Source organism: Armigeres subalbatus, chromosome 3 (assembly GCF_024139115.2).
Source record: "Armigeres subalbatus isolate Guangzhou_Male chromosome 3, GZ_Asu_2, whole genome shotgun sequence".
Taxonomy (NCBI): Eukaryota; Metazoa; Arthropoda; class Insecta; order Diptera; family Culicidae; genus Armigeres; species Armigeres subalbatus.
Genome location: NC_085141.1, coordinates 395,078,868 through 395,090,923, shown reverse-complemented (window position 1 = coordinate 395,090,923; position 12,056 = coordinate 395,078,868). Strand labels below are relative to the sequence as shown.

Genomic DNA, 12,056 nt, shown 5'->3' with positions numbered 1-12,056 from the left:
TCAATTTCCAAGAGCATGCGTGCTTTCTTTATTTCCAATGTAAGTTTATTTGAAAAAAATACACTTTTACAACAGCATGCACTAAGGAACAGGAGATCCCACTCCTAATCGATGTCAGTCACTACTTTACTTTTAGTCTTTTTAGTGAAATAAAAAGTTTTCGTAAGCATCGATACAATGCTGGGGATCTGTTTCTTGGCGTCCATCTTCTCGTTTTGTGGCACAAAGGATTGATATTCGTAGGCGGTTCGTCTCGTAACCCCAGTAAGGAGTGTCAACAAGTCTCGCACCCGTCCTTGCTCGTCCAACTCAGTACAGAGAGACTGTATAAACCATGAACCCTGCCGTGGATTCCTCCAAGAATAGTACCCTTCGTAAGTGGAGTACATCACCAGTAGATCAGCCATGGCCGGAACCAAATACAATACCGGTTCATGACGGGAGTCTACCATGTCTTTGGGCGCATTTGACGATGCAAAAGTTACACCTTCGTCGAACTGCTCTCCGCGACAAGCTTGGATGAAAAACATTTTTGGTTTGCCAATCAAAGATGGACACGAATTTCCCACAAAGTTCTTCCACAACGAATCCACATTGTATTTGTTATCCCTGGCATAGAGCACTCCTTGTTCGCCGTGTGACATGACAACTACTAGCAGGCAGTCATTGTCCGAGTGATCTAGTTTAGAAACTTCTTTCAATTGCTCCAGAACTTCTTTGCGGCTAAGATCGTCGAATACGCGTACATCAAAATCCAAGCCATACAGGGCATTGCAGATGTCATCACGGTCCTTATCGGTACCATTTCGCTTAGCCATGGTCGAGAAGTTCATATGGCAGAAAACCAATGCAACACCACGATGCTTATTTGACGTGTCATAGTACTCTTCGAGAGCGGGCCTAGAAACACCACGCTCTTGTTTCCTGGATGATTCATTGGATCTAAAAAGAGAAAATTTTCACTACGATGCGGAATAAAGGAACTTAATTCGACTTACTTGCTCCCGAAACCGACAACATCCATCTCATCCCCTACATCCATGATCCTGAGTGTTGCAGATTACTTGCTGATCCAATATGCACCTTCGCCAGATTAAGACTAAATTTTCCCATTGCCGCAGCTGGTTTATCGTATCCGTCATCAAATGTTGCCTCTTCAAGGCAGTGGTGCGGAATAAAATCGAAGCTTTCGTAAACTGATAAGCACGAAAACACGATAGGTTTTATCATATATACAACGTCCCTAACCACAAACGCGACTGTGGAGATAAGATGACGGACACGAACCCCGGTGGTCGCGAATTCTTTCCACATAAACATACGGTTCTAAGAACTGATAAGAAATTTTTGTTTGGTTAATAGAAAGTATATCATCTGTAATGCACTTTTCACTAGATGTGGCTTGTGATTCTCCTTTACTGCTTAGCTTGATTTAACTCGAGCAAGACGAGTCACGTAGTACGATATTTTTAAAGAGTTTTAGCTACTTTGAATCTCACGAAGCAAATGAAGCCTAAGGTGCGAAAATCGTAGTTTTAGGTTTCGTGATTCTCGTACTAGGCGTACAGAAAGGCCGTAAAATTTACATTTTTTATGTCGAAGGTCATAATTATTCAACTCAGCTCGACGAGTTGCCATGTTGTCTGTAAATATATTGTTTTGCCTTTTTCGTATGTACTAAGTATACTAAGACCCATAGTGTTTTATATCAAATCGACACAGCTCGTATATGTATGTGTACCTATGTATGTGTGTGCGCAAAAAGTCTCGCCAACTTTCCAGACACTTACTATTAACCGATATACAAGTTGCATTCGACGGGCCGGATTGGACTATGGAATCAGGAGTTATGGCCAAAAGTTTTTACTAAAAAAAATATTTCGAGCTTTTAGTGGAATGTATTCATATGTCATAAGACGAGTTCGTACCATCCCATTTAATTCCATAACAATTGACAATAAGGTTGTATTCAGTGTCTCGTACTAAAGTCGAGTCCCGGTATAAGGGGCAAGGAAGAAATAATCTGTTCAATAAAGAAGCTCGCTTGCCAGATATAATAAAAGGTTTGTTTGAAGCAATTATGGTTTTCCAAACTGCTGCTATTCTACACTACAATTGAGAATATGCCAAATGAACCATTCCACAAAACGGCATTCTGGCAAAATTCATACTGAAGAAATGTCTTCAAATGTCATATCGATAAATGTTTGACAGCGAAAATAAAATTTTATTTATTCAGCTCGGCCCATTGCTGCACGACGACAACCACGCAATCTGCGGAGGTTCCGTAAACCGTCTTCCACCTGATCGATCCATCTTGCTCGCTGCGCACCTCGCCTACTTGTTCCCGTCGGACCGTTGTCGGGAACCATTTTCACCGGATTACTGTCCGACATTCTTGCTACGTGCCCGGCCTACCGCAGAAGTCCGATTTTTGCGATATGAACTCGTGGTTCATTCGCCTTCTTCACGTACCGTCTGCCATCTGCACCCCACCATCATAGATGGTACGCAGCACTTTCCTTCCGAAAACTTCAAGTGCACGTTAGGGGCAAGCCAAAGTAAACGCGACGCGAAATTTTGCATAGGGACTTTTTTCGAGAAGATGAAACTTTTGACCACTACCCGTTTTTGAAATTCGAAACGTTGATTTTCATTATATACCTACGTGATACCGAAGATACCGAAGTATTGTTTCTATTTTGTTCTATTTTTTTATATATTTATAATTTGACTCTAATATTGGGTGCACAACTATAACACACTAGCACTTTAAATTGTCGGCGAGATTTAAAAAAAATAAATCTTTCTTTTTAAATATGTCTTCTTAGTATCAATGACGAGTTTTCTACCATATAGTCAAATAAAATGATTATAATCTGGAATAAAACATTAATTGAATTGAGTTTCCACATAAATGACATTCAATGTAAGAAATAGCTTTTCAAACTTCATGTGAATCAAATGGTGTGAGCATAGGAGATTAGTTGATTATACCAAGTCGGATTCCATTACTGCTGTTCGATTAATTATGTTTTCGTGTATTGCCCAATCCCAAAAAACTGAGACCTATGGTACATTTGTCATGTAATAATTTAAACGTAATTTACTGGATAATTAGTTAATCTTCCATACTCTGCACTCACAACTCAGCGCCATTCATTCATTTATTTAGTTAACATCTAAACAGATAACACTGAATCAACAATTTGACGCCACAATACACGGTCTGCCCATCTCGCTCGCTGCACTCCTACGCCGTCTCGTACCTGCCGGATCGGAAGCGAACACCATCTTTGCAGGGTTGCTGTCCGGCATTCTTGCAACATGTCCTGTCCATCGTACCCTTCCGGCTTTGGCTACCTTCTGGATACTGGGTTCGCCGTAGAAGTGGGCGAGCTCATGGTTCATTCTTCGCCGCCACACACCGTCTTCTTGCACACCGCCAAAGATGGTCCCTAAGCACCCGTCTCTCGAATACTCGAGTGCTTGCAAGTCCTCCTCGAGCATTGTCCATGTTTCATGTCCGTAGAAGACAACCGGTCTTATAAGCGTCTTGTACATGACACATTTGGTGCAGTGGCGAATCTTTTTCGACCGCAGTTTCTTCTGGAGCCGTAGTAGGCCCGACTTCCACAGATGATGCGCCTTCGTATTTCACGACTAACGTTGTTGTCAGCCGTTAGCAAGGATCCGAGGTAGACAAATTCCTCGACCACCTCGAAGGTATCCCCGTCTATCGTAGCACTGCTTCCCAGGCGAGCCCTGTCGCGCTCTGTTCCACCCACAAGCATGTACTTTGTCTTTGACGCATTCACCACCAGTCCAACTTTTGTTTGCTTCACGTTTCAGGCGGGTGTACAGTTCTGTCACCTTTGCAAATGTTCGGCCGACAATGTCCATGTCATCCGCAAGCAAATAAATTGACTGGATTTGTTGAAAATCGTACCCCAGCTGTTACACCCGGCTCTCCGCATGACACCTTCTAGCACAATGTTGAACAACAGGCACGAAAGTCCATCACCTTGTCTTAGTCCCCGGCGCGATTCGAACGAACTGGAGTGTTCTTGAGATCTTCACACAGTTTTGCACACCATCCACCGTTGCTTTGATCAGTCTGGTAAGCTTCCCAGGGAAGCTGTTCTCGTCCATAATTTTCCATAGCTCTACGCGGTCAATACTGTCGTATGCCGCCTTGCAATCAACGAGCAGAGGGTGCGTTGGGACCTGGTATTCACGGCATTTTGGAAGGATTAGCCGGACAGTAAAGATCTGGTCCGTTGTCAGGCGGCCGTCAACGAAGCCGGCTTGATAACTCCCCACGAACTCGTTCACTAATGGTGACAGACGACGGAAGATGATCTGGGATATCACTTTGTAGGCGGCATTAAGGATGGTGATCGCTCGAAAGTTCTCACACTCCAGTTTGTCGCCTTTCTTGTAGATGGGGCATATAACCCCTTCCTTCCACTCCTCCGGTAGCTATTCGGTTTCCCAGATTCTGACTATCAGTTTGTGAGGCAAGTGGTCAGCTTTTCCGGGGCCATCTTGATGAGCTCAGCTCCGATACCATCCTTACCAGCTGCTTTATTGGTCTTTAGCTGTTGAATGGCATCCTTAACTTCCCTCAAGGTGGGGGCTGGTTGGCTTCCATCGTCCGGTAAACTGACGTAGTCATCTCCTCCGCTGCTTTGACTTTCAGTGCCTGTACTCTCAGCGCCATTAAGATGTTCCTCGTGGTGCTGCTTCCACCTTTCGATCACCACGTTCGACCGTCAAGATGCTCCCATCCTTACCCTGGCACATTTCGGCTCGCGGCACAGAAGCCTTTGCGGGATGCGTTGAGCTTCTGATAGAACTTGCGTGTATCTTGAGAACAGCACAGCTGTTCCATCTCCTCGCCTCCGCTTCTTCCAGGCGGCATTTCTTCTCCGGAAAAAGGCGGGTATGCTGTCTCCGCTCCGTCTATAACGTTCCACGTGTACCAGGTACCATGCTGCAGCGCGACCGCCCGCTCTGCGTCCTTCTCCTCCAGAATCTGACTGCACTCTTCGTCGAACCTATCGTTCCGTCGACTTTGTCCCACATACCGACTTTGTTCTCCGCTGCGTCGTTAATGGCTGCTTTGACTGTATTCCAGCAGTCCTCAAGAGGGGCCCCATCAGGCTCACCCTCTTCCGACAACGCTGCCTCGAGATGCTGCCCGTATGCAGTGGTGACGTCAGGTCGCTCTAGGTCGTACCGCGGCGGTCGTCGGTACCGAACATTGTTGATGACGGATAGTTTTGGGCGCAGTTTAACCATCACCAGATAGTGGTCAGAGTCGATGTTAGCGCCACGATATGTCCTGACGTCGATAATGTCGGAGAAGTGCCGTCCATCAATCAGAACGTGGTCCATTTGTGATTCTGTCTGCAGTGGTGATCTCCAGGTGTACCGATACCGAGGCGGCGAAATCAATTAGTCGTAGGCCGCTTTCGTTCGTCAGCCGGTGAGCGCTGAACTTTCCAATAGTCGGTTTAAACTCCTCCTCTTGGCCAACCTGAGCGTTCAAATCTCCTATGATGATTTTGGCGTCGTGGCTTGGGCAGCTGTCGTACTCACGTTCCAGCTGCGCGTAGACTGCGTTCTTATCATCATCAAGTCTTCTGGAGTGTGGGCTATGGACGTTGATTATACTGAAGTTGTAGAACCGGCCTTTGATCCTCAACTTGCACATATTCTTATTGATCGGCCACCATCCGATCACGCGCCTTTGCATATCGCCCATCACTATGAAAGCTGTTCCCAGCTCGTGTGCGTTGCCGCAGCTCTGGTAGATGGTATGATTACCTCTAAACGTTCGCACCATTGATCCCTTCAGCAAACCTCCAGCAGCGCTACGATGCCGAATCCACGGTCCTTGAGCACATCGGCGAGTATGCGTGTGCTCCCGATAAAGTTGAGAGATTTGCAGTTCCACGAACCGAGTTTCAATCGCTAGTCCCTTTTTGTCGCAGTGGTCTTCGCCGATGGTTCCGGTCCGTACTCTCTTGTTGATTGTTCGTTGCGTGAGTTTTTTTGCTGGCTTGCAGGGCCTGACACCCAAACCCCTAATTTTCCGGAGGACCATTCCTCCTTATTTCCGGTGAACCATGGTGCACAGTTTCATGAGAGTCCCTCGCTGGCGCTTGGACGATGATCAGCCGCCCTAACATGGAGGAGAGACGCTGTTGTGAGCCGACCTGACATGGAAAACAGACGCTCAATAAGATTTGCACCTCCGGAAGAACAAAACCCCCCTTCCCTATCAGCATACGACCATAGTTCCTACCGGGGTTGGTTACCCGATCTTCTCTAAGGTTGCTCGTATCCCGGGCAGCGCCACGGGGATAGGGATAGGAGTTGCTGAGTAAAAGGCTTTCAGGTACGCGAAGTACCAATGGTACGCTTTACCCAGCATTTGCCGTGCCAACTCAGCGCCATATTCTTCCATATTCTTCTCAAACATAATAATAAGTCTAAGTTTAGCTCAAACATATTTGCCATGAGTCAAAACTTATTCTTTTCATTGCGTCACTGAATTCACTATATGCAAACGTGTTATAATATGAGATAGTCTTCTAAAGAAGAGTAGAGTAGAGTGGGGCAAGAGTACGCACTTAGTTTTCAATCGAATATGGGGACCTTATGAAACAAGCTTCTGCATATCAAATCAATGTCAACGATTCGTATACTCTTCCTTTATGTTACCCAGTGGAAAAAATAATGGAATTAATTAAATTCGTTTAAGCAGAACCCTTATTGCAAGACATCTGAAAAACTTACCACCGGTGGGGTAAGAGTGCACATTAGGTGGGGTAAGAGTACGCGCTTTTCCAATTATGTGTCTCCAGTATATATTAACACAAATAAGATCTAATAACATTTAATTGATGTTTACTGAAAGTATATAATGTAATATTTAAAGATTACGTTACTCTGAAAGAGGGAGGGGGCCCTAGAAATGTAAACTTTTATACGAAAAAACATTCTGTTTTTTTCTGAACCAAAAAACTATGGAGGTGAACATATATCAGGTTACGCGTAGCGTAAACAAAGGAATTTTTCTTAAAGAAAGTTCACTAATCACGTAACGCAAAATTTGGCCATTTCATCACTCGTGAAGGACCAACGCGCACTTGGAGTTTTCGAAAGGAAAGTGCTGCGTACCATCTATGGTGGGGTGCAGATGGCGGACGGTACGTGGAGGCGTTCACACCGCGAAAATCGGACGACTGCGGTGGGCCGGGCACGTAGCCAGAATGTCGGATAGTAACCCGGTGAAAATGGTTCTCGACAACGATCCGACGGGCACAAGTAGGCGAGGTGCGCAGCGGGAAAGGTGGATCGATCAGGTGGAAGATTACTTGCGGACCCTTCGTAGACTGCGTGGTTGGCGACGTGTAGTCATGGACCGAGCCGAATTGAGAAGACTCTTATATACCGCACAGGCCACTTCGGCCTTAGTCTGAATAAATAATAATAAAAATAATAATTAGAATAATAACCCACCCCAGCTTGACCAGAACAAGTTGTACACACGCCAAAAGAGCTATTATGTCACATAATATGCTGACTCCAGAAGACGTAAAGTACATCAAGTGGGAAGTGCAGAGGAATTAGGAGAGGAGGAGGAGGCAAGATCGAGCGATACGTCGAGAAGGAGTTCTGTTGGGTTGGATGCATCAATCGCAAGTAACCGTCGCGATTCGATTGCACCCGCCGCTCCAGGACCAACAGTGGAATTGCAACGACAGCAATTGAAGGACGAACTAGCTAATCATATGGACACAGCAGTTACACAGTTCCGTGGGACAGACCCCATGTCACAACACCGGATACCAGAATTGCAGTACTCCTATCGGTTGACGAGTACAGTAATCATCCTTAACCAGGATATTTTGCCACAGTACTTGGAAACCGTGGAGATCCTTGAGGAGCTGCAATTTATCGTTAATTCGGCTGCAGTGGCTGTTGTAAGAACGTTGGGATTGCGAACGCGCCCAAAAGCTGAGAGTGATGGACGCGCACACCCCAAAGCACGAAAACCCGCGTGAATGCCACGTCTGGAGACCCGCATCGCCACACTTAACACAGTACAAGCAGGGGAATCGATCAACCAGGCTAGTTCGGAATGTTGCTGAAATTGTGAAACCCACAGAACTCCGTGATCTCCCCGAGGCGAACATAACTGAGATCCTCGACACCCATGTACAACGGTTGAGTGCTCTTGCTAAACGACTGCGACGTTATGGAGAATGTTCGAAGAGGAAGGACAAAATCAGATGTTCAACATCAACGAAAGGGGTTCTACAACCACATCGAAACGACAAAGCCGACTTTGGCGAGGGCCTTCGGAAGTTGGAGAAGTCACGCAGTTTTGGTCCAATGTATGGGAGAACCCCGTCATACACAACGGCGATGGGGTGTGGATGGCAGAAGAAAACAATATTGTGGTGGAATTGGAGACATGACCGCTATCAACGTGACCGCCCAAGACATACGTTGAGGCTACCAGTATACCAGGAATTGGGCTGCACCAGGACCCGATTTTGTGCATAATTTCTGGTATAAAAACTCTCAACGGTCCACGGGCGGATGGCGGAATGCTTCAACACGGTACTAGATAACCCCGGGCAGCTACCGGAATTCATCACTAGGGGTGTCACTTATCTTCTGCCAAAGGATCGGAACACTTTGAACCCTGCCAAGTACAGACCAATAACGTGCCTTTCGAGTCTGTACAAATTGCTGTCATCAGTAATAGCACAGATAACAGATATTGAAGCTAGAACAAATTTTATTGAAAATCCTGTGTAAACTTTTGAATTGATATACGTTGGCGCACTACTGCCATCTACTGAACTGATTGCGGCAGTACATACGGACGCAACTGATTAACAACCGTCGAACGCAGCCAAAGCATTTGACAGCCGCATTCTGGCTGCGTTTTCAACAACAATTATCCTTGCGCCATCTCTAATCGATTGCCAAACGCGGTCCCAATTTAAAATATATTTGAATTAACGGTTGTGGATGTTTACACACGTATCGGATGCCTGCCTCAATATCTGTTATCTGTAGTAATAGCGAGGAGGGTGCAGAACCATTGCGACGTCAACAACCTGATGACCGAGGATTAGTAAGGTTGTCGAAGCAACACACGAGGCTGCAATGATCAGGTCACCATTGATGCAGTCGTTGTTGTGCAAGCCACCCACAAGCAAAGAAACCTGAGCATGGCGTATATCGACTATAAAAAGGCATACGACTCAGTACCTCACTCGTGCCTCCTTAAGGCACTGCAGTTGTATAAGATAGACGGTAACGTCGTCAGGCTAATGCAGCACGCTATGGGGATGTGGAGCACATCCTTACACATTACCGATGGAGAAAAGGTGTTACGATCCAGGACTCTCAGCATAAGGAGAGGCATATTCCAAGACGATTCCTTTGGTCCTCTATGGTTTTGCCTTGCCATGAAACCTCTTAGCAGAGCACTCAACCAATACAACTATGGATATCATTTGAAGAGTGGGGAAAGGAGTACAAACATTACCCACACCTTCTTTATGGACAACTTGAAGCTGTTTGCGGAATCTGTGGAGAAGCTGCACCAATTTCTGCGGCTTGTAACGGTATTCAGCAACGACATCGGATGGAGTTTGGTATCGATAAATGTCGATCAAACATCTACACCAGGTCACCTGGTGGATGCCGACAGTTTCCGCGTCAACGAACAGGAGGAGATTCGAAACATGGTTGAAGGCGAAACGTACAAGTTCCTGGGTTTCCTGCAACTGAAAGGTATTCGCCATACGACGATCAAGAAGAGCTGCAGGAAAAGTTCTTGCATCGTGTCAACGGTATTTTGAAGAGCCTCTTGTCGGCCGGCAACAAGGTGAAGGCGATAAACACGTTTGCTGTGCCCTTGTTGACATACAGTTTCGGGGTGGTGAAGTGGACCAAGACTGACTTGGAGGCGTTAGAACGAGCAGTACGAGTGGCGTTCACTAAGCATCGCATGCGCCATCAGAATCGTTGAGAGAGTCACCCTGCCACGTACAGTAGGAGGAAGAGGCGTCACCGATATACAAACACTGTGTGTTTCCCAGATCCAGCAGTTACGAAGATACTTCGTGGAAAGCCAGAACCACCACGAAATCTATCGCGCTGTGTGTGAAGCTGACCACGGATTCAGTGCCCTGCATCTGGCGCAGGAGGACTATCAGCTGAATTGCGACATCAAATCTGTCGACGAGATGATCGTTTCGTGGAAGCAGAAGGAGTTGCATGGGACGCACCCCCATCAACTGGAGCTGGAATATATCGACAAAGCGACGTCGAAGTGGCTGGTGCGGGGTGAACTCTTCTCGGAAACAGAAGGATTCATGGTAGCCATCCAGGACCGTGTAATTGCGACGAAGAACTATCGGCACTATATATTGCACGCAAACGTGGAGGACCGCTGCAGGAAGTGCAATTCAGTAGGAGAGACGATCGAACATATCGTGCCCAGGTGTTCAGCCTTAGCTGATTCAGCCTATCTCGGTCGTCATTACGAAGTAGCCAAGATTGTGCACCAACAGCTTGCTTTAAAAGCACAACTTGGTTAACCAGTTTGTTGCCTACTACAAATATGTGCCTGTTCCGGTTCTGGAAAATAGTTTCGTGAAGCTGTACTGGGATCGCGAGATCATAACGGATGTCCTCATTCGTGCCAATCAGCCCGATATTGTGATCTACGACAAAAGGATGAAGGGGGTAACCCTCATCGACATTGCTGTACCGCTAGACCATAATGTCTAAACAACATTCTCCAACAAGATAACGAAGTACCACGATTTGGCGGAGGAGTTGAAGCAGATGTGGCACCTGGAGGACGTGCGTATAATTCCGGTTGTTATCTCAGCAACCGGAATCGTCCCGAAATCTCTTCTGAGATCCTTTAGGAGAGCTGGAACTATCTCATAACCTCCATAGCATCCAAAAGACAGTGGTTCTTGGAACTTGCAGCATCGTAAGAAGAATCCTGAACCACCATAACTAATACATCCGGTGCAAACGTTTATTATAGGATTTTAAGTCAACCGGCGAATGAGATCCACAGAGCCTAATCCCCTTTGGCATTCAGATAGCCCGGGGTAGGTGAAAATTCCCAGCACGCTTGCTGAGGAAGTGCCAAAACTCTATAATAATAATAATAGATGTAACCAAGATGAATACACCACTAGGTGTTCCAATCTACCAAATTCACGATTCAGCCATCTTGGATTTTAGTATCGGAGAGCCAGCCGGTTTGTTGTTGTTTTGCACTGGTTACATCTAATACCTCGAAAACGTGCTCCAGCAAATGTTAGATTCTCAAAATGAAAATTTTAAATTTAAATATCAAATGCAAAAAGTTAAATTCATGAAAAAAAAAATCTAACAACATATTTAAATATTCCAAACGAACCAGACTGATTAGGATTCATATTAGAAATCTATTGATATGAACGATTGATGTGAATGATTGAAAATGTTTTTTTTTAACGTTAGCAATAATTTAAAATTATCAACATATTCTTGTGCCTGAATGTCCTAAAACCTAATAATTTGTATTAATTTAAAAATTAAAAATATAGCAAACATATTGTAGACGGGGCCTCCTTAGCCGTGCGGTAAGACGCGCGGCTACAAAGCAAGACCATGCTGAGGGTGGCTGGGTTCGATTCCCGGTGTCGGTCTAGGCAATTTTCGGATTGGAAATTGTCTCGACTTCCCTGGGCATAAAAGTATCATCGTGTTAGCCTCATGATAAACGAATGCAAAAATGGTAACCTGGCTTAGAAACCTCGCAGTTAATAACTGTGGAAGCGGTTAATGAACACTAAGCTGCGAGGCGGCTCTGTCCCAGTGTGGGGATGTAATACCAATAAGAAGAAGAAGATTGTAGACACAATATTGGCCATATCATTGTCATACTCGTCTTTTCTTGTTTGCTTTTCCGACAATGGAGCTCAGCTCTCAGGAAATTCTTCGATTTAAAACAT

At 45.5% G+C, this 12,056-nt stretch overlaps 1 protein-coding gene across 1 annotated transcript; it reads right to left on the bottom strand.

Annotated features, from left to right (window-relative positions):
* Positions 1-1,238, bottom strand: LOC134223973 (caspase-1-like). Its single transcript, XM_062703190.1, has 2 exons — positions 999-1,238; positions 1-942 (listed from the first exon to the last, which is right to left on the bottom strand). Exons 1-2 carry the CDS (start codon positions 1,040-1,042, stop codon positions 105-107), a joined length of 882 nt encoding a protein of 293 aa, XP_062559174.1. The 5' UTR covers positions 1,043-1,238; the 3' UTR covers positions 1-104.
* Between the last annotated feature and the right edge of the window lie 10,818 nt (positions 1,239-12,056).

Excerpts from the sequence above, each read along its gene's own strand:
- LOC134223973 (XM_062703190.1), bottom strand. The coding sequence starts at position 1,042 with ATGGATGTAGGGGATGAGATGGATGTTGTCGGTTTCGGGAGCAA. Across the intron at positions 943-998 it reads GTTGTCGGTTTCGGGAGCAA|ATCCAATGAATCATCCAGGA; the intron begins GTAAGTCGAATT and ends TTCTCTTTTTAG.